Source organism: Delphinapterus leucas, chromosome 1, assembly GCF_059928025.1.
Source record: "Delphinapterus leucas isolate spDelLeu-1000000601 "Yukka" chromosome 1, BTC_Dleu_Yukka2, whole genome shotgun sequence".
NCBI lineage: Eukaryota > Metazoa > Chordata > Mammalia > Artiodactyla > Monodontidae > Delphinapterus > Delphinapterus leucas.
The window spans coordinates 90,587,955-90,608,691 of NC_143129.1; the positions used below are offsets into that span (position 1 = coordinate 90,587,955).

Consider the following 20,737-nt stretch of genomic DNA (forward strand, 5'->3'; position numbering starts at 1 on the left):
GTAGGATAAGAAAGAGTATAGGAGGGGGAGGTGGAAGGTAAGTAAGTGGAGGGTTCTGACTGACTCTTAAACAGATTTCAAACCTATCTCCTTTGTTTTAGTTCTATGCCTGGTTACCCACCTTCTGTGATGCTTAGCCTTTCCATGATTTTGTAGCACGAACTTGCTTTTTGGGTATCTTCTATACAGGTACTCAGTGTTCAAAGTTCTCCATCTGCTAATTCCCCTGTACGTTTTTTTAACCTTCAAAAAATGTTTTGATAGCTTGTATCTATCGTTTTTGCTTCTGTTCTGTTTGAGCTTCTGGAATTTATAGGCTTTCTATTTTACTCTCACTTGAGCGGGGTTTTGATAAGGAATATAAATAAATCATATGTTCCGTCTGCCTTGTTTAACTAGCAGTCTTCTTCACCTTTACCAAACTCTTTGTGTTAGCATTAAAACATCACACAAGAGAAGACATACATGGAAAGATATAGCACGTTCTTGGACTAAGAAGAACCAACATCAAAATGATGATTTCCCCTAAATTATAAATTGAACCTAATCCCAATAAAAATACCAATAGTTGTTTTGTTCTGGGACAGTCACCTGACTTGGAAGTTTGTATGAAAAAATAAACAGACAAGAACAGCCAGGAAAACTTTGAAAAAGAAAAGCAATGATGGAGGAGTGCCCTATCAGATACCAATACATTCTAAAGATTTAATTATTAAATAAGTGTATACTTATTTATGAACATTGTTCAGTGAAGCAGAAAAGTCCAGAAATAGACCCAAATACATATAGGCATGTGATATATAAAAATGATAGCATCTCAAATCATTGGTGGCAAGAGAAGGTAGTGTTGGGACATCAGGATATCTAGAATTTATCTTAGTATTCATATCACTGTATACCGCAGTAAATTCCAAATGGGATCAAAGATTTAAATGTAGAAAATGGAGACATAAATGTAAGAAAACATGAAGGAATTCTTTTACAACTTTTAAGTGGCAAAGGTCTTTCTAACTATGACCAAAACAAAAACAAAAATCACTGTAAACAAGGTCAAAAGATAAATTCATATCACCGACAGATAATTAACCTTCCTAAACTGTAAAGAGCTCTAGAAATAGATAAGAGAAATACTAGCAACACAGTATAAAAATAAGCAAGCATTGTAAATGGACATTTCACAGAAAAAGAAATACAAATGGCCCTTTAATCCTCTTATCTGAAAAGACATACAACTTCATTCCTAAGAAAATGAAATTAAAACTACTAAGATGCCAGTTTTTACTTATTTGTTAAACTCTAAAAATTTTATAACATCCCGTTAATGGGGTTATGGGGCAATACATACTTTCTTATATTGCTGGTGAAAGCTTATACAACCTATGGAGGGTTGCTCAGTCTTTCCATCTTAATTCTCCCTTGATCCTATTTCCCCCTCTAACTACAAACTCTTCTTACTTTCACAGCCAAACTTCTTGAAAGAATTGTCTACACTTGCTGTCTCCATTTCCTCATATCTCCACATCAGTTTGGTTTCTGCCCTCATAATTTCTCTGAAACATCTCTTGCTAAGGTCACCAGTGGGCATTTTATATCTGCATCGTAGTAGAAGTCTCAGCAGCATTTTGACCAAATTCCTCCTGAGGTATTTTCTTACTTTGACTTTCATGATACTGTGCTCTCTTGGTTTTCTTCGAACCTCTCTGACCACTTAACTCCTTTACATTGTTTTTTGTCAACTTTTCTTTCCTTTTTTTTTTTTTTTTTTTTTAATTTGGAGCTTTCCAAGACCCCTGTTCTTTGGACTTCATATTTTCTCTAGTCAGGTCTCTCTTAAGACTAAAGTTCCGATTACTGACGATGACTAGGATTTGTAACCTCAGTACCCATCTCTTCTGATTTCAGCAAATTACCACAAACATAGTACCTTAAGACAACAAAAATTTAGTCTCTTACAGTTCTGAAGGCTCTGAAGGAGAATCTTTTTGTTTGTTTGCTTGTTTTTTAGTTTTGTGGGGTTTTTGTTTGTTTGTGCCCCCCCCCACTTCTAGTGGCCATCTTTATTTCCTGGCTTGTGTTCCCTTCCTCCATCTTCAAAGTGCATCAATACAGTCTCAGCTTCTGTCACCAATCACCTTCTCTCTGTGGTGAAATCTCCCTCTGCTTCCTTATGACAACTGTGATTACGTTTGGGCTCACCTGGATAACCCAGGATATCTTGCCATCTCCAAATTCTTAATTTATTCACAACTGAAAAGTCCTTTTGCCATATAAGATAACAGTCACAGGTTCTAGGGATTAAGACCTGGATATCCTTGGGAGCCATTATTTCGCCTACTACACGCTGCAAGCTCATTATATCCCAAACTGAAGATACCACCTCCCCACCCAAACTTGGTCCTCTCCTCCAGTAGGAAGAGTGCTTTCTCTATGTGGTTGCAAAGGGCAGAACCTGCAAGACATCCTTGACACTCCTTTCTTTTCTCTATAATATCTAACTTTCTCCAAGTCCTTACAATTTTATCTTATGGTTATTTTTCAAATCTTTAAAAAATCAACTCCACTGTTATTAGCTTAGTTGGTTGTTTCTTATTTGGAATATTACAGAAACCTCCTAACTAGTCATTTCTCTTTCAGTGTCCCGTTGAGAAAACAAAAACAAACCCCAAGCCCCCCACACCCCCGAAAAAACAAAGGCAAATCTATTAACTTTCCTTTTACTACTTTAGATCCTTCAGTGATTCCCCCAATTCTTAATGTGGTCTTCAAGGCTTTCCATAATCCAGCCACAGCTTGTTTCTCCAGTCTCATCTTCGTTTTTCTCTTTTGTTTTCTGTGTTTAGCATCACTAGCTTTTTTCTAGACCCTGGAAAGGGTGATGCTTGAGGGATTTTATTTCCGTTAAACTTGTTCTACAGATTTTAATTCAGTGTTACTTTGAGGAACAGTTTATCCCCTAGATCAGCATCCCATGTTCTCTTTTATAGTGTCCTACAAGTGCCTGAAGACTTGTCACAGTTTATAATTAAATATTTGTTTAGTATATGCCTCTCTCTACTAGACTGTAAATTTCCAGGGGCCAAGGATGGGTCTGGTTTGCTGTATCTGTGTTTAGGACAGTGTCTGCATATAATATACAGTAAACTTTTATTAAATGAATGATACTGGCTTTCCTGTAATTCTTGTTCTTTATTTAAGGCTATATAAGTCTACTCTTCTATGATAAGCTTCCAAGTATTTGAAGATTATTGTGTCCCCACTTTAATCATTTCAAGTCAAATACTTTTGAAATATTTTTAATTTCATCACTCTTCCTCCAATCTGTATGATTTCCAAGTCACTAATCATCTTGATTGTTCTCTTTCGGGTGTGCTCTTGTAATAGACTTTTTTTTTTTAGCCCAGAGCAGGAGATAATGCTCCAGATGTCATCTGTGCAATATGGAGTATTGCCTCCCTTAGTACAAAGTATACAAGATATAGGCTAAACCACCGTAACAAAGAGATCACACATACAGTAGCTAGGACAAAATAAGTTTCTTTCTCAAGTAACAAGCGCAGAGGTAAGCAGCTCTGTTCCATGATGTCATCTTGGATTCTCCTTTCCTTCTGTCTTTAAGTTTTGCCATTTCCTTTGGTGTTGTCATGTGCATGGTTGAACTTGGCCCTCAAAAGAGAAAAAGAGGAAATGGAGAGCAAGCCACTTAATTACATATGCTCTAGAAATTGCATATGTGACTTGTGCTAACATCTCATTGGCCAGAACTTAGTCATAGACCACACTTAGTTGCCAAGCAGCTATATGCCCAAGAAGTTCTGTTACTTAAAAAAAAAGGGGGGGCTTAGAATAGATACTGGGGATAGTTAGTAATTTGCTTGTTTGGCATTAGTGTCACACTGTTGGTACATGTTGAATTTCTGGCCATAAATGTTGTCCATCTTCTAACTTGTGCTGTTAGTTTTTTAAATATATCACAAACATTAACATTTGTTAAATTATTTTATACAAGTGATAGATACTGTTGTTAATCAGCTTTACTACTATTACTTTTTTTTGGCCACAATTGAATGGCTGATTATTTCTAGACTCAGCAGACATAAATTCAGCAGTTTCTCCTCTTCAGGTTTACTTTCTCTTTCCAAATAGGAAAGGATGCTTTATGTTTATTCATGTCACATATTAATTATCCTAGGTGTTTGCATTTTTACGTTGTCTTCAAGTTCAGTGCTATTGAATTTAGTGGTACTTAAATTAGGTAATCTCGGAGTACTGTATAAAAATGTTTATTCAGTCTCACTTTGTGTGCAGAATTTAAAGTAATGTGAATTCCTTCAGATTAATAATGCATTAAGAGTTGTATAGTCTCAAAGCTAGTAGGCCACATAAGTTGGTGAAAACTACCACATGGCAGTGTACTTCTTAAAGATTGGTCTCTTAAGTTATGTGAGATTTAAATTGTGACACATCTTTAGGACATTTACCACATAGCTTGAAAGCCTTTGTTGGAAGGAATTTCTGATAATTGGGAATAGTTGGGGGGAGGTATTTGGAGGAGACTGGCATTTCTTTTATTAGCCCTGAAAGCATACTATTCCTAGAACTTGTACTAAAGTTAAATTCTGCTTTAGTTGTTTTAGGGTGCTTGGCTTAGAAAGGTTAGAATAATGCTTACTTAGAAAAGCTTCCTTATCTCTATATCCCATAATCATCCTCTTTCCCAGACTGCCTCCCCTGGCTTTTAACAGCATGATGATCATACAAACAAATGGAAGGTAATTCATACAAATATGTGCAAGGTAATTCTGGCCTGGGCGGTTGCTGTTTAAGGATCACCTAAAGAGATTTTTGGGGAAAGATTTGTAAGGAATTAAGAAATCTCTGCTATTTGATAACAAGATCTCAGACCTTTTTTTGGTGTGAGTGTATGTGTGGGATGACATTAAATTGTCTATGAAAAAAAAACAGTGGGATGATTCTGAAAATGCTGCTAAAAAACTAGCACTAAAGAACTGTGTAAGAAATACTAGACGGTCATTTATGCTTTCTATTGAGGCAAAAGAGGTGGTATTTGAAACAATAAGAAGTGATTCTTAAAAAAACATTTTTTTTGACTCTTCAATAGAAACCCATCATTTAAATGTATAATTGTATGTTAGGCTTTTCAACCTAATCTGCATCTTACCTGAGGTAGAAAATGCTAGGTTACTGATCCAAGGTGGAAATCCTGGTTAGAATCCAGCATTTTTAGTCTAGTCATCTGTATGCACGGGATCTGTCTCTACATTTGAGAAACATTCATTCCGAATTGGAGTAGGAATATTAAGAACATACATGAAAATGACTAGAAGAATAATATCAGCTTGTATTGAATCACTTGGTAGATTCTGTTTGAAAGTTAAGATTCCCTGGGCTGCAAATTTGTATAGAATATGCCCTAAGTTTACTAGAGTTGGTACAGAGAAAACGTCTATGCTTGCAGGTAACATTAGATTATCAAGGGAGATCAGGAAGGCTTTCAGAAGAAAAATCTTGAACTCATCTTTGAAAGTTAAGATTTAGGTTGACAGAAAAGAGGACATTCCAAGAAGGGCAGATTCAAGAGAAAAATCACTACAGATAGATACAAGTATGGCATAAGTTGGTTAGAGAAAAATATCAGCCTGCCTAGGGTAGAGGATCTTATATGGAAGTACTGGGAGATTGGATTTAATAACAGTCAACCTGGTATCTGGCCTGATGTGAAGGCTTTCAAGCTAGGGAGTACAAAATGAATATGGAAGATTAATTTGACAATAGTCTATTTTTTTTCCTTGCCCTGTCAGTTTAACTGTTTATTTACTGATTTTTTTTCCTTATAAAGATCACTTGAAAGTGTTTACAAAGTTCAAAAATCATCATTCTCAGAGAAGTTTATCTTAATGTTTTCAGTATTTCCTTGAGACGTTGGACCATGGACTAACTTTCACCTTGAATTTTCTGTTTATGGTTCATATATCAATGTATTTGTCAGTGTGCTAGGGTGCCTTTCTGTAACTATTGACTTTATCCAAGGTACTGACCGTTGAATTCTTAGTATGTAGAAGAAATAGCAACATTGGAAATAATACCCTATCCTGATTCTTATGTTATAGTGTACTTCAGTCCTTTCTCCCCCCTCTTTCATTTTATCTCAGGTCAACAGGACATACTGCTGTGGCACCTACCGAGCAGGTCCTATGCGGCAGATAAGTCTTGTTGGAGCAGTAGATGAAGAAGTTGGTGATTATTTCCCAGAGTTCCTTGATATGTTAGAAGAATCACCATTTCTGAAAGTGAGTGTTTTTCAGGTTATTAAAGTTCTGATCGTTACTTAAATGGACACTTTCCATTAAAAAGTTTTAAGCTAATCTTATCTATTAAAATTTTTTTATCCAATGTTTTGAGTAGATATGTTTAGAAAATTATTGGTATAAAATATTTAACTTCAGTTATTTTTTACATATAAATTACTGTCTAATACATTTTTTTCTTCATACACACACACAAAATAACCTCCTTAGAGCTTTCTTTTGGGTGTGAGGGGTTAACTTGTAAATAGTCTAAAAATTTTTTTTTAACGTGACTTATTCTTCTGACTTCCAGATGACTTTGCCCTGGGGTACACTTTCTAGCCTTCGACTCCAGTGTAGGTCCCAGAGTGATGATGGGCCTATCATGTGGGTAAGGCCAGGAGAGCAGATGATCCCTACAGCAGATATGCCAAAGTCACCCTTCAAAAGACGACGGTAAACATTTATTTTTCTCAAATAAACAGGAGCACTTTTTTTTAGTTGGTTGCTTATAGAGATGATTGAGACTTGAGCACAGTTTCAAAACCATTTTTCTAAATTATTTGAAGAGCTATCTTAAGTAAATCTTCTAGCCGTCAGTTCCTTAGTCCAGTGAACTCATTACACAGTTACCAGAGTGAGGCATCCTTCCAAAAAAACAAATTTAATTTTCACTTCTTTTCTTAAAACCTGGGTCCTAACTGCCTGTAAGATAAAGGTCTGAACTCCTTTGTGTGGATTACAAGGATCTTTTCTAATCTGGCCCTGACAGTATCTCTTCTAGGTGTATCTGCTTTTAGTCTGCTCCAGTCATGCTGAATTCAGTTTCCAAACCATGGTCTTTCACAACTCTGTGCTTTTGCACTGCTCTTTTTACTTGGAATGGCATCCCCTCCTCCATCTTCCTCTCTACCTGGCAAACTCTTAACGAATTTTCAGAACTTATCTTGGATGTCACTTCCTTTGTGAAGCTTTTCTTTGTTCCCTTAGACTTAGTCATTCTCTTCTCTGTGCTCACACATCATTCTGTTCATTAATGATCAGTTTACATGTTTTTGGTTTTTACTATAAATTTTAACCTTTTTGAGGACAGTCTAATTCTTCTCTGTCTTCATTAACATAGCAAGTGATCAGTATTTACTGAATGAAACCAATGATGTATTCTCCTACAGCAATTCATATTGGCCTAACATTGTTTCAGACAAATTTATTTTGTTTAAAACAAATGTAGATTAACTTATTCTAGGACTATGAAAAAATCTCATTTAATGGGACTGAAAATTAGCAACTCAAAAAATAGCAACTCACAATAAGTACCCAAAAGTGAGTTTTAATGGACTAGGCTAGACCTTACCTTAAAGCTCATAGGAGAATAAATACTAGAGCTAAGTATGGAATAACCTTAGGTACTTGAGATAATCATGAAAATACTTTGTAAAAACTATTTATGAATGCAAGGTGGTGGCATGGTAGAACATGGCAGTAAACCAAAGCTTCTGTACGTTGCTAGACCATAGCAGTTTTTGTGCATCATGATGATGAATGTTGATATTCTAAAGTATTGCATACATGTTTTATTCTATAATCCTTCCCAAAAGGAAATGACCATTGTTTGTTTCCTGATTATTATTAACTTAAAAAAAAATGATAATAGAAAAAAGTAAAAAGGCAAAAAATATCTATAATCCCACCCATTTAGGCACATTAACCTGTCAAATTTTGGTCCATATATACTCATAAATTTTCCTTTTACACAGATTAACTCATTCTTTACATGATGTTTACTTTAAAACTTGTTTTTTTTCCCCCCTTAGGTTTACATGTTATTAAGATGCAGCCATATCATCATTTAAGATGCAGCCATATCATCATTTCTAAATGACTATGTAGTTTTGACTGTATGGTTGTATCAAGATTTATTTAACCAATTCTTAATTTTTTTAAAATAAATTTATTTATTTATTTATTTTTGGCTGTTTTGGGTCTTCATTGCTGCATGTGGGCTTTCTCTAGTTGCAGCGAGCGGGGGCTACTCTTCTTTGCGGTGCATGGGCTTCTCATTGTGGTGGCTCCTCGTTGCAGAGCATGGGCTCTAGGCATGCAGGCTTCGGTAGTTGTGGTGCGTGGGCTCTAGAGTGTGGGCTCAGTAGTTGTGGCACAGGGCTTAATTGCTCTGTGACATGTGGGATCTTCCTGGACCAGGGCTCAAACCTGTGTCCCCTGCGTTGGCAGGCGGATTCTTAACCACTGCGCCACCAGGGAAGCCCTAACCAATTCTTTATTAGTGTAAATTGTTTGCATTTTTTTCAGTATAAATGGTGTTTTGACAGACATGACAGTGGTATGCTGGAGCCAGTTTGTACCAGCTTACAGGGCATTATTAGCCTCGCAATTCCACATTGAGTGAGGTCACATTAGTAACTTGAAATTGGCCATGTTGTGAGTATTTATACCACACAAATCAGCATATCAGCTACAAATGAGCCATCTCCTCCGCTAAAGCCAATTGTTAAACATGTATGGCACATCATTGATTGTGGCCGGCTGGGTGGTTGGTTGATAGGTAGGTAGGTAGATAATATCTTTGTGCCATGTGCATGTTTATTTCTTAGTGGAAATTACTAAAGGCTCAAAGTATATATACATTTCTAATTGACTTCCAGAAATGTACCAATTTATATTCCCACCCATATAGTAAAATAGTACCCTTTCCCCCATACTCTCCACTAACATTCTCTTTAACTTTGTTGATCTGATTGGACAAAAATGTGTTATTCTAATTTGTTTTTCTTTGAGGCATTTGTATTTCTTCTTTTGTGATTCCCTCTTAATTTTCTTTACTCATGTTTCTATTGGGATGTTTTTTGTTTGTAAAAATCCCTATGTATTGTAACTATTAACTTTTTTTTCTTACGTTACAGGTTTTTCTCATTTTTTTCTTTTAGCTTATGTTTTTTCTTTACTCATAATTTTTTTCAGTTTCTCTTTTCTTTACTCACAGAGAGTTTTATTTATGTGTTGTCAGATCTGTCTTTTCCTCTGAGGTTTCTTTTTTAGTGGCAAACTTAGAAAGGCCTTCTCTCATTTAGTGTTATAAAATACCTACATTTTCTCCTAGTACATCTGTGATTTCAGTATTTACATATTTTATCTACCTGGTATTGATTTCAGTATAGAGGGAGAAATTTAGTTTAACATTCTTTCCAAGTAATTAGGCGGTTGTAGCAACATCATTTGTTTAATAATTTATTATTTCTCAACTAATCTGAGGTGCTATCAAATTTTATTTCTGTTGGGATTAAATGTTCTTAAGAGGGGCATTCAGGCACTTCGAATTAGAGTGAATACATCAGAACTTAAAAAGTAATGTCACCTTTTTGCGTTAATGAGAATGCCCTGTTGCTGAAAATGATGGAATTAATGTGAGAAGCTGTCTAGTTATCCAGGGCACTGCTAATGAAGATGATCTTTAAATTTATGAACTCTAGAGTTAAAGAAATATATGCACAGGGTTTTAAAACATCAAACAGTATAGTAGGGTTTATAATGAAAAATCCTGGCCACCTTTCTCTCCAGAAGCAAACACCTTTTTACCAGAGGCAAAAACAATTTCTGTTATTAATGCCTTTTTTTGTTTTGTTTTAAGGGTTTGACAGGAAATTTGTCAGTTTCTTGGTATAATAGATAGGGATTTATTCCCTTTATGGGTTCTCCAAATAGTTAAATGAGCCTTACTTTATCCTCTTCCTCTCCCTTCTACTTTTTGTCAGCTGTGCTTATACATTGTTGAGGCTAATTCATATTCTGCTTTAAAACCATAATTAGGCTTTATATGCTTTGTCAATAGATGTATTCTAATATTTGAAAGCCAACAGATGGCATTTAAAATATTATGGGTAGGTAAGTTTATTGCAGATCCATCTAGTAGGCTAATATTCATATTCTAAGGTTCCAGTGGTTTGTTATCACTCAAAGGAATAATATACAAAAGGATCTTTCTTTTCTGTATTTCACCTAGATACTGAAAATCGTGCCACTTTTTAGCTTGGTTCATATTTGGATCATGCTGATTTTTTTTTTTTTAATTCTGTTTTTCCTGTAGTTTCCTTTGTTTTTTTCAATATAAATTTATTTATTTATTTTTGGCTACATTGGGTCTTTGTTACTGCACGCGGGCTTTCTCTAGTTTGCGGCAAGCGGGGGCTACTCTTCGTTGCAGTGCGCGGGCTTCTCATTGCAGTGGCTTCTCGTTGCAGAGCATGGGCTCAAGGGACGCGGGCTTCAGTGGCTGTGGCATGTGGGCTCAGTAGTTGTGGCTCGCGGGCTTAGTTGCTCTGCGGCATGTGGGTTCTTCCCAGACCAGGGCTCGAACCCATGTTCCTTGCATTGGCAGGCAGATTCTTAACCACTGTGCCACCAGGGAAGTCCTTCCTGTAGTTTCTGATTGTCTTTTTTTGAGGTGATACCATACACTTCTCTTGACCATATCCCTAATTATCTTCTATTCTGTTTATTGCTTAAGATACATTACTTTTTTCTAGAATCACACTGACCTTCTCCTCTATGACTTTGGCTATTGCTTTTTTTTTTTTTTGGCTGTTGCTTTTTTATATAGCCTCTTTTTGGGGAGAATGTTGGTAGTTACATTGCATTCTTTGCTTTTATCATACCCTCAAGAATGCAGAATTTCAATCATACTGTCTGCTCTAACCCATCACTTTTTACCTGGAAATCTTTTGGAGCTCTGTGTTTTCTTACTGCAGTGTGAAAAGCTTATTTCACAGTTATCTACCATTTGATGTTTTTTCTGCCTTAAGCTGTGGTTGTCTTCTTTCTGGGTTTATTTCTTTTCCTTGCTTGACCACATACTCAAGTTATATTCTACGAAAAGGAAGGTATTCATCATATGTCTGAAAATATCTTTTTCTGTCATTAAATATGATTGATAGTTTAGCTGTAGTCCAGAGGATGTATTTTCTCTTAGGATTTTTTTTAGCATTGCCCCAGTGTCTTCTGGTATCTAATATTGTTTATGAGAAGTCTTAATGCCAGTGTAATTATTCTTCTTTTGTAAGTAACCTATTTTCTTTTCCTCTCTGGAAGCTTAATTTCATAATGATACATCTTTGGGCTTTTAATTCTTATTTTTAAATCCTTTTTGTTGTTTGGTGGGTACCTTAAACTGAAAGATTCACATCTCCTTTCATTTCTGGGAATTTTTCTTGCTTAGTACCTTCAGTAATCTCTTCATTTTCACTATTACTTCTTTATGAAACTACTGTTGGCTGAATAATAGATCCCTCAGTTTGATTATCCTCGTATTTCTTACTATCTTTTTGCTTTCAGTTTCGGGACATTTACTTGACTTTTGTCTTCTGACAAAATCCTTACATTTCAGCATTGCATTTTTTGGTCTTTGTCAGGCTGCTGTAGGCTGTTTTCACATATCTGGTGATTCTTGGTTGACCCGTTCGAATTTAGGAACACAGCATTGGGCTTACTGGGCATTCTATTTATATTTCAGTGAGGCTTGTCAATAGATAGGTTTCACTTCAGAGTTAACAGGCATAGAAGTGGGCATTAAAGGATATGTCCAAATTACCAGAGGATTACGTTAGTACTATTCATATGGTAAGTTCAATGTGTTTAGAGAAGAACATGCAGGGTTTTTTTGGCTGAAAGTTTATCAGGATGCTTTTGGTTACAGGCAACATAATTGATTCAGACTGGTTCATAAAATAAAATGTTATCCTGTATTTCAAGAAGTTCAGAGGGGTTGACTCTAGGTACCATATAGTCAAATGCCTGAGTGCTGTCATCAAGGAAACAGATCTTTTCCTTTTCTCTCCTCTGTCATTCTCTTTCCTAGGCTTTGTATTTACAGTGGCTTCCATTATGGTTGCTGGATGGCTATAGCAGTTCTAGGTATCACATCTGGATCTGGTTATATCTAAAAGAAGAAGAGATTGTCCTTTACTTCTTTTTTAGGAGCCAGGAAGCTTTGCAGAATTCTTAGCAGATTTCCTCTCATATTGCTAGCCAGAATCGATCAGTTCATGCTCATTCCTAAATCATTCACTGGCAAGGGGAATGAGCTTAGTGTAGTTCGCCAGAACTCATCAGGATCTACCTCTGGAGCTTGTGAATGAGGTTCCATATAGGGTAGGAGCAGATACCTAATAAAAATCAGAGTTCTTTCAGAGAAATTAAGATGAGAGATGGTTTCTGGTGGGTCACCCACAGTCTTCTGCATGAGGGTAAATGCCTGACTGTCCAAATTTCTACCACTAGGGTGGCATGTGACAGGTTTATGTGCAGATTTCACTTTATTTGCTCCCTTCTCAACCTTACTTCCTTTCTGTCCATTATCATCATACTAGCCTCTTTAGCTGCCATTCCCTTCTTGTATAGTCTAGGCCTGTGGCTTTCTCTGCTCAGTTTCATTAGTCCAAGATACTTTTAATCATTTTTCACCTTCCAGAAATGTGTTGCTCTTGTTCATTCACTAATGCCTTTCATTTGTTGCTTCATATTCATATTATATTTGAGCACATAAAAAAGCAGAAGATAATATAATAAACTCCCATGTATTCAGTATCAACAGTTATCAATTCATAGCCAGTTCTGTTTCACCTATACTCCCATCCATTCTCCCACTATTCTCCCCCACCCCTACCACATTAGTTTGAAGCCTTTTACTTCTCTTTTAACGTGAAAGGAGATCATGTAGTTGGCTCAGGTTGCCATCTTGAATTAAGTCTAGTAGAATGCTTTGAGACTTAAAAATGACTCAGGGTAAAGAGACATACAGCCTTGAACTCTGAGTTGTATTTTCTGTTGCTAGACAACTAAATTTTATATATTCAAACACTACAATTGTGCCAAATCAAAGATACAGCTTCTATATTATTGTGACATACTGAGAGAAGAAGGTAATCACATTCAGCATTACACTATAGCGTGTTAAATGCTGATGATCGAAATCATTGAACCCTTTTCAGCCCTCATCTTATTTAAAATTTGGCATTTTAGTAGACTTTTTGCCTTACTGCTGTTAATACTTTTTTTCCCCTCTTTGCTTCAAAACCAAATCAACTACAGATCAATGAATGAAATTAAAAATCTCCAGTACCTACCTCGGACCAGTGAACCCCGTGAAGTCCTCTTTGAAGACAGGACAAGAGCTCATGCTGATCATGTAGGTCAGGGGTTTGACTGGCAGAGTACGGCTGCTGTTGGGGTTTTGAAAGCTGTACAGTTTGGTGAATGGTAAGTTAATGGAACTCAGCTGCAAGATTGGTTAATGTCTTAAGAAAATGTGGACTCAATTTGAAAGGTTGGGGACAGTTTTTAAAAAATTATGGTAAAATGCACATAAAATAAAATTAAAATCTTAACCATTTTTAAGTGTACAGTTCAGTAATGTTAAGTATATTCATGTTGTTGTGAAACAGATCTCTGGAACTTTCTCATCTTGCAAAACTAACTCTGTACCCATTAATCAATAACTCCCTTTTCTCCTCTCCCCCAGTTCCTGGTAAACATCATTCTACTTTCTGTTTCTATGAATTTGACTACTTTAAATACCTCATATAAGTGGAATCAAACAGTTGTTGTCTTTTTGTGATTGACTTATTTCAGTTAGCATGATATCCTCAAGGTTCATCCATATTGTACCATGTACACATGTACCATGTGTCATAATTTCCTTACTTTTTTTTTTTTTTTTTGCGGTACGCGGGCCTCTCACAGTTGCGGCCTCTCCCGTTGCGGAGCACAGGCTCCGGACGCGCAGGCTCAGCGGCCATGGCTCACGGGCCCAGCCGCTCCGCGGCATGTGGGATCTTCCCGGACAGGGGCACAAACCCATGTCCCCTGAATCGGCAGGCGGACTCTCAACCACTGCGCCACCAGGGAAGCCCTTTCCTTACTTTTTAAGGCTGAATAGTATTCCATTATATGTATATGCCACATTTTGTTTGTCCGTTTATCTGTCAGTGGACACTTGGGTTGCTTCCACCTTTTGGCTGCTATGAACAAATATTTCTTCATGTCCGTGCTTTCATTCTTTTGGATATATACCCAGAAGTGGAATTGCTAGATCATATGGTAATTTGTTTTTTAATTTTGGGAGGAACTGCTATACTGTTTTTCATAGAGGTTGCACCCTTTTACACTCAGTTGGGGCCTGGTTTAAACAAGGCTCAGAACATATTTAAAAATTGTATTTTACTTTGTTTTTTGTTTTTATGCCTTCAGGGCCTTCAATATTACTGTAGAGTTTGATCTGACGTTAGAGTTTGATTGAATTATAGTTCAATCACAGGTTAAGTATTTCAAGTTAAAGATCATTTAGCTTTTTTCCCCTCTCTATGAAAGCTGGAAGGTGTGACAGTTGTGTGGCTGAGATGTATTCTGTCCATTTCTCTCCATCCTGATAATGACATTATAGGGTGGCATGGAGATGGTGGGGCAAAGTGGTTAGAGGATTCAAATGCATCTAGTTTAGAATAAAACTGTTTTTAGTCATCGATGTTTTAGTTTTATAACAACTAATTTTAATTTTGAAAAAAAATGCTGTATTGGTGTTTTATTATTTTTTTAATTGACTAAAGAAACAAATGTATACTTTGTCCTTAGGAGTTATGCATCTATTTCTTTGCTAGTATAGCAGTTCCAGGAACGGGAAGATTGAAATTTGTCACCTTTTTCCATTATGAGATGCTTGTTTCTAAAGCTTAATTTTGTTAATCTTAGGAGTGACCAACCTCGCATAACCAAAGATGTGATTTGTTTTCATGCTGAGGATTTTACTGATGTTGTACAGAGACTTCAGTTGGACCTTCATGAACCTCCAGTTTCCCAGGTAATAACGTTTGCTTTTTTATTTCTCTTTGAGTGAGATTTTGGAAATAAGTATCCATACCTATTTAATTTTGCATTTTATCTTACAGTTGGATACATGGGATAGTGAATTTAATTTTATTACTGTTTGTGGAGGGTGTTGAAAATCATTAAAACGGAGCTTCCCAAGCAGAATGCTTAAGATCCTTCAGTCTTTGGGATGCCAGGTGGGCCTGGGATGGTCAGAGGGCCCAGGATAACTCAGTTCTGGCCATGAGCAGTCTCAGCTGTTAATCCCATTGCCCTGCGTGTCCTCACCTGCAAAAGGTTGAAAGACACTGGAGGAGCAGACAAATGTTGCCCTTATGTGGGTCAAAGAATATTGATACTTAGTTGCATTTTGAAATACTTATTTAAATGATTCCCTAGGCCATCCTAATTTTAACCTGTACTTCTTTACTAGAAATGTAGTAAAATATGAGGAAAAATGTGTCTCAGGAATTGTAGGAAATTTTAGAAAGTTGTATATCATACAGTGTTGTTTAGCTTTAATTTGATCCTACTGTTTTCCTGTGCTAATTATAATATTTTATTTGACTACATCTTTACTTTAAAATCTCATGCAACCTTTTTCCTCTCTTCAGTGTGTGCAGTGGGTGGATGAAGCGAAACTAAACCAAATGAGGCGGGAAGGCATTCGTTATGCTAGAATTCAGCTGTGCGACAATGATATCTACTTCATCCCTAGAAATGTCATTCATCAGTTCAAAACAGTGTCAGCAGTGTGCAGCTTAGCCTGGCATATAAGGCTTAAACAGTACCACCCTGTTGTGGAAGCCTCTCAAAACACAGAAAGCAGTTCTAACGTGGACTATGATTTAAATGGAAAGAGAGAATTAGAAGTTGACTCCCAGTGTGTGAGAATAAAAACTGAATCTGAGGAAACATGCACAGAGATGCAGCTTTTGACAACTGCTTCATCATCCTTCCCACCTTCATCTGAACTTAATCTACAGCAAGATCAGATGACTCAGCCTATTCCAGTTTTAAAGGTGGAAAGTAGACTGGACTCTGACCAGCAACACAATCTACAGGAACATTCAAGCACTCCTGTGTGATATGTACATATTCAAACACATTTTTTAACTTTTTTAAATTTTGATGTGAAGTTATAGTTTTATAACTGGCTTAAGTTAAGTTTTATTGGAGAAATCTTGCCTATAATTCTATAAAGAGAAATGACATTCCACAAATGTCAAGCATATCTTTTTTACACAGATTATGCAAAGTTAAGAGTTGTATCTTATCCCGTTAGTACAGTATGTAATAGTGGGTCTGCTGCTACTTTCTGTTTTAAGGTGTGAGGTAACAATTCAATCTCTTCTTCAAATCAAAATGAGAATTCTCTGGAATAACAGATTCTTATTTGGTAAATAATTCACTTCCTTTCATTTTATCTTGCCTTGTCTCTTGCCATTTTTGCTGTTTTTATGATAGAAGATCAGATTTATGGTTTAGTACTTGTGCTTTTATGGCACAGATTCAGTTTCTACAGTAAAAATGGCGTAGGTCGCAGGAAAGAATTCCTGCATCTTGTACATGGGCAAGTCAGTTATTTAGTTCCAACCATAAAGAACAGATAGTTTCTAAGGAATTCAGTGGCTCTCTGATTTCTTAACAAAAGAGAAAGCACAGCACTTTCTGATCCAAACTGTCTTTTTTTGTATCTGTTATTTAAAGCCCAGTGGATATTTCAATTAAAAATATCTAAAGATGAATAGTCCTTGGTCATTCATTCTCCATGGTTCATTAATCTCTTCTAGAATACATGGTAACTGTGGAAGATATTTTGGGTAAAATAGATAATGTTGACATGATACTCTGTTGTTCTGCTTCCTAGCATCCTCACATTCTGTGTGGATACTTTTGCTTCCTAAACTGATCACGAGTATCAAACTTAGAGAATGATACCTATCTTTCAGATGAGGCTGCCATATTTTGTGCATGAAACTTAGGAAAAACTATTTTTGTCACTTGGCATCAACCTCTTCATCATAAAGATCTGTTGAGATACTTCAGTTCACAGTTTCAACTGGTGAATACCTGGGTTTATTTATTACTACTCTGTGTTGCTACTGTCTAATAAAGAATATGGCACTAGACTTCATCCTAGAGTTTCAGGTAGCCTAATCCTTATTAGTGCCTGAGTATTTAACCATTTTTTTTCGAACAGGCACAGTTCATATAGCTAGTGTAGTCTTAACTTTCTATTATTTTAGAATGTTAATGGGATACACATTTCACTTTCTCTTAGTTAATAATACAGTAGGCCTTTTGTTTATTAAAGGAAGAGTACTCCCCACACCTAAGACCAGATTCTTGTATCTACCTGGTTATAGTGCAATTTGGAGATTTTTTTTTCTGGAGGTTGAGATTTGGAATATTTACATTAACATAGGCAAAAAAAGATGCTGCTTTATTATGTCTGTCACCATGAAAACTTAGCTGCATCTTTTGAAATATCAAATATGAATTTTCTCTAAAATATTCTGAAATAGGTTAAATCTTATATAAATATTACTTTGTGCAATATTGTTGTGTAGTTAAATGCATATTAGCAAAGTATAGAGGTCACTGTGTAAACCGATAGAAAAGTAACCATCAGCAAATACTGCAGTGATTAGTTAGAATCTGTATTATTCCTTATATATATGTATATGTATGTATTCTCTGTTAAAAAGGATGAAGACAAATAGAGAAACATTTCAATGTAAACCATTTATGAATTGGAAGTGATGTTGGTTTTAGTTATCTTTGTAAATAAGGTAATTAGAATGGTATGAACAGTAATGTGATTATTGCAGGGGTGTTTTAAAATCTTGGGTATAAATTTTAGGGTAAATTCTGGTTTATCAAGGCTAGTTTTTAAGGGACCTGCCTTTGAGGGTGTTTTTTGTTATTTTGTTATTTTAGGGGGAAGGGGTTAATCACAAAGTATGTGGGTTTGGGTTATTTCTTATTTTTGTTTTTCTGTCCAGAAGAATTTCATAGAGCTTTACCAGGCTGTGCAAAGTAAAATTCTTCTCAGGCAACATTTGCTTTTTAAAATAATCATGAAGAACAAGGTTGTTAAAGCAAAAACTTTTAATTTTTTTTCTTGTCTTCCAAGATCCGATTTCCCCATCTCCCACTTGCCATCCAGCAGATGCCATCTGTCATCTAAGCTGGTCATTGCTAATAAACAAGGAGACTGTCTCCTGACAGCCATCACTGTGTATAATCACTCAGGAACCAGCGGATCTGCAAAGACCTACAATCAAAAGCAAATCCCCATTTTCTTTTTATAAAACATTCTACCCTCAACTCCAATATAACATATTAAAAGAGTATAAAAATGTTTAAAATCATGTACTAATAAATTCATTGTATGTTAGAATTGCAATAGAACTGAGAGAGAAACATTTAGCTAGTAATGTATCTGGAAATTGAATGTCTTATGTGAGTATTAGATTTTAATAGCATGCTTTAAAGACTGATGAATATAAAAGCGCAAGTTTTGAGTTTCTTACTTCTTTAAAGCTGTATCCTAGTTTAGTGATACAAATGATAGCAACTTTTCTAAAATCATTAAATTATTTGGTTTGGTGGAGTGAGGCATGGAACAATCTGGCGTCTTCTGACTTGTAAAGTAGTGATGGCAGTGAAGTTGTAACTGAAATGTAAGCTGATCTTCCTTTTTTGGTATGTTACCTGTTGTGCCAGCTCTTTGAGATTACTTGCAGAATGTGGCTATAAGTTTTAGTATTTTGTGGAGCAGAGGGATATTTTTTAAATGTGCTTATGGAAAGGACCCAGTAAATGAGTAAACTTAGTAACTAGAACGATTTTATGGTATTCACTAATCAGGAGAAAAGTCTTCCCCCTGCCCCAGAAGTCATTCTATAATTACCAAGATACACTAGGAGTAGGATTATGATTCAAAGAAGTATCCCAAATTCATAAAGCAATAATAATAAAAATTATTTCTTTCCCTTCCAGAGTTTTTAACGCTTTAAAAATGAATTCCTAGGCTTAATTGTACTTTTAATTTGCTAATTTAGTACTTAGAATTTGTTTCACTGGTACTTTATTATTTTGAATTTAAAGACTTTTGAAAGGTACCCTTTCCCCTTAGAGATAGTTGGAATAACAGTAGACTAATATTAAAAGCTCTTGTAGGGGGAAAATGGGGCTTATCATATAAAATTATTTACTAAACCTTAGGAAAAGGTGTCTTGCATCAGTCTTAATAGGCATAAAGTTCATGCTTAATGACTGGAGAAACTTTTGCTTATTGCCTTTCCCTCTATAATTATTGTCTAGAATGAAAGCTAATTTAGGAACAAGATACCAAAATTCAAAAAACCCCTTAGTGCATGTATTCTTTATTATTATTAGTTCATTATTAGATCATTTATTTTCATCTATATTTGCCATTAAAAATTTATTTGCATTTATATCTTTAGAATAATTGAGTTTGTGTCTGATAAATCTGTTTTATCATTGCTACAAGTTTTTAAAAAAAAACTTTCACTAGTACATGCCAGAGGTTCATATTTCTGCTAAGTATTATTTTTTAAAAAACAGGTTGTAGCTGTATTTATTGGTCATGCAGTAAGTAGAGGAAACGTACAAGACAGATGTTTTTCTTTAGCACATAAGGGACCTATCCTCATCCTGAAAGTTTGTTGCTTTAAAAGCAAGTATCTCTCCATAAATATTATGGCCTTCCATTTTCTTCATACATCTTTTAGGATTCACTTGTGCATGTAGTTGAGGCCACTGTCTCTTAATATAGCACTTTTCAATTCTCTCTAAAGAAATACTTAATGTACTACTTCTATCACATGTTGTAAATTTTCATGTAATAGTGTTTTCTGTGACTAAACTCCATTTTGATTGGCAGCTAAGACTTTTTTTTCTGTGGCTTTAATTTATCTAAGAGGTCTTTGCATATAGATGAAATGTATAATTTGCCTGGCGGACTATTTGCGTTTTGTGGCCTTAGTTTGTTTATTGACATTAATGAGTGTTTTAAAAAGGTTTTTAATGAATAGTCTTAAATCTAAATTTGTGTGAATAATAATCCTTTTAACACAGTGCTTTTTTGTAGCTGTCTAAGTGTGTTAAATTGTTAAGCTATTTCTTTGTAAAATAGGACAATGGAATGCATAGTTTTTTTTTTCCTGTAAAGTATTTTTTTAATAAACAAAGTCTGATTTGTCCTTTACTGATGTTTCATGACAAAATGAATAGCACATGTGAATTCTAGCTACCTGGAACCTGTTTTTAAAGTATTTGTCCCTTCTCTGTCCCCTGTTATTTTTTACTATTAGAGATTACAAAATTAGAAAATCTTGACTTTCCTAAAGAAAGTTCATAGATACTGGGGGAAAATTTCATCCATATTGAGAGGCAGTTTGAGGGAAGAAGAAAAACTATGCTTGGCATTTGTGGCAGTTAACTCCTCGCTGCATAAATTGATTTATCCCTATGAGAATAATCTTAAATTTTTGTTCTGGGGATGTCGATATTTTTGAAAGTACATG

General features: G+C 35.5%; 1 protein-coding gene across 3 annotated transcripts in view; it reads left to right on the forward strand.

Annotated features, from left to right (window-relative positions):
* The window catches only part of RSBN1 (round spermatid basic protein 1), a 42,894-nt gene extending 22,476 nt beyond the window's left edge, over positions 1-20,418 (forward strand). For 2 of the 3 annotated variants that reach the window (XM_022584037.3, XM_022584036.3), the window contains 5 exons: positions 6,171-6,308; positions 6,619-6,761; positions 13,407-13,574; positions 15,063-15,171; positions 15,794-20,418. In XM_022584037.3, the coding sequence (XP_022439745.1) occupies positions 6,171-6,308; positions 6,619-6,761; positions 13,407-13,574; positions 15,063-15,171; positions 15,794-16,267 (1,032 nt within the window). In that variant the 3' untranslated portion in view covers positions 16,268-20,418. The remainder of the gene's footprint in view (positions 1-6,170; positions 6,309-6,618; positions 6,762-13,406; positions 13,575-15,062; positions 15,172-15,793) is intronic. The other variant, XM_089917645.1, reaches the window with a different exon arrangement.
* Positions 20,419-20,737: the final 319 nt, after the last annotated feature.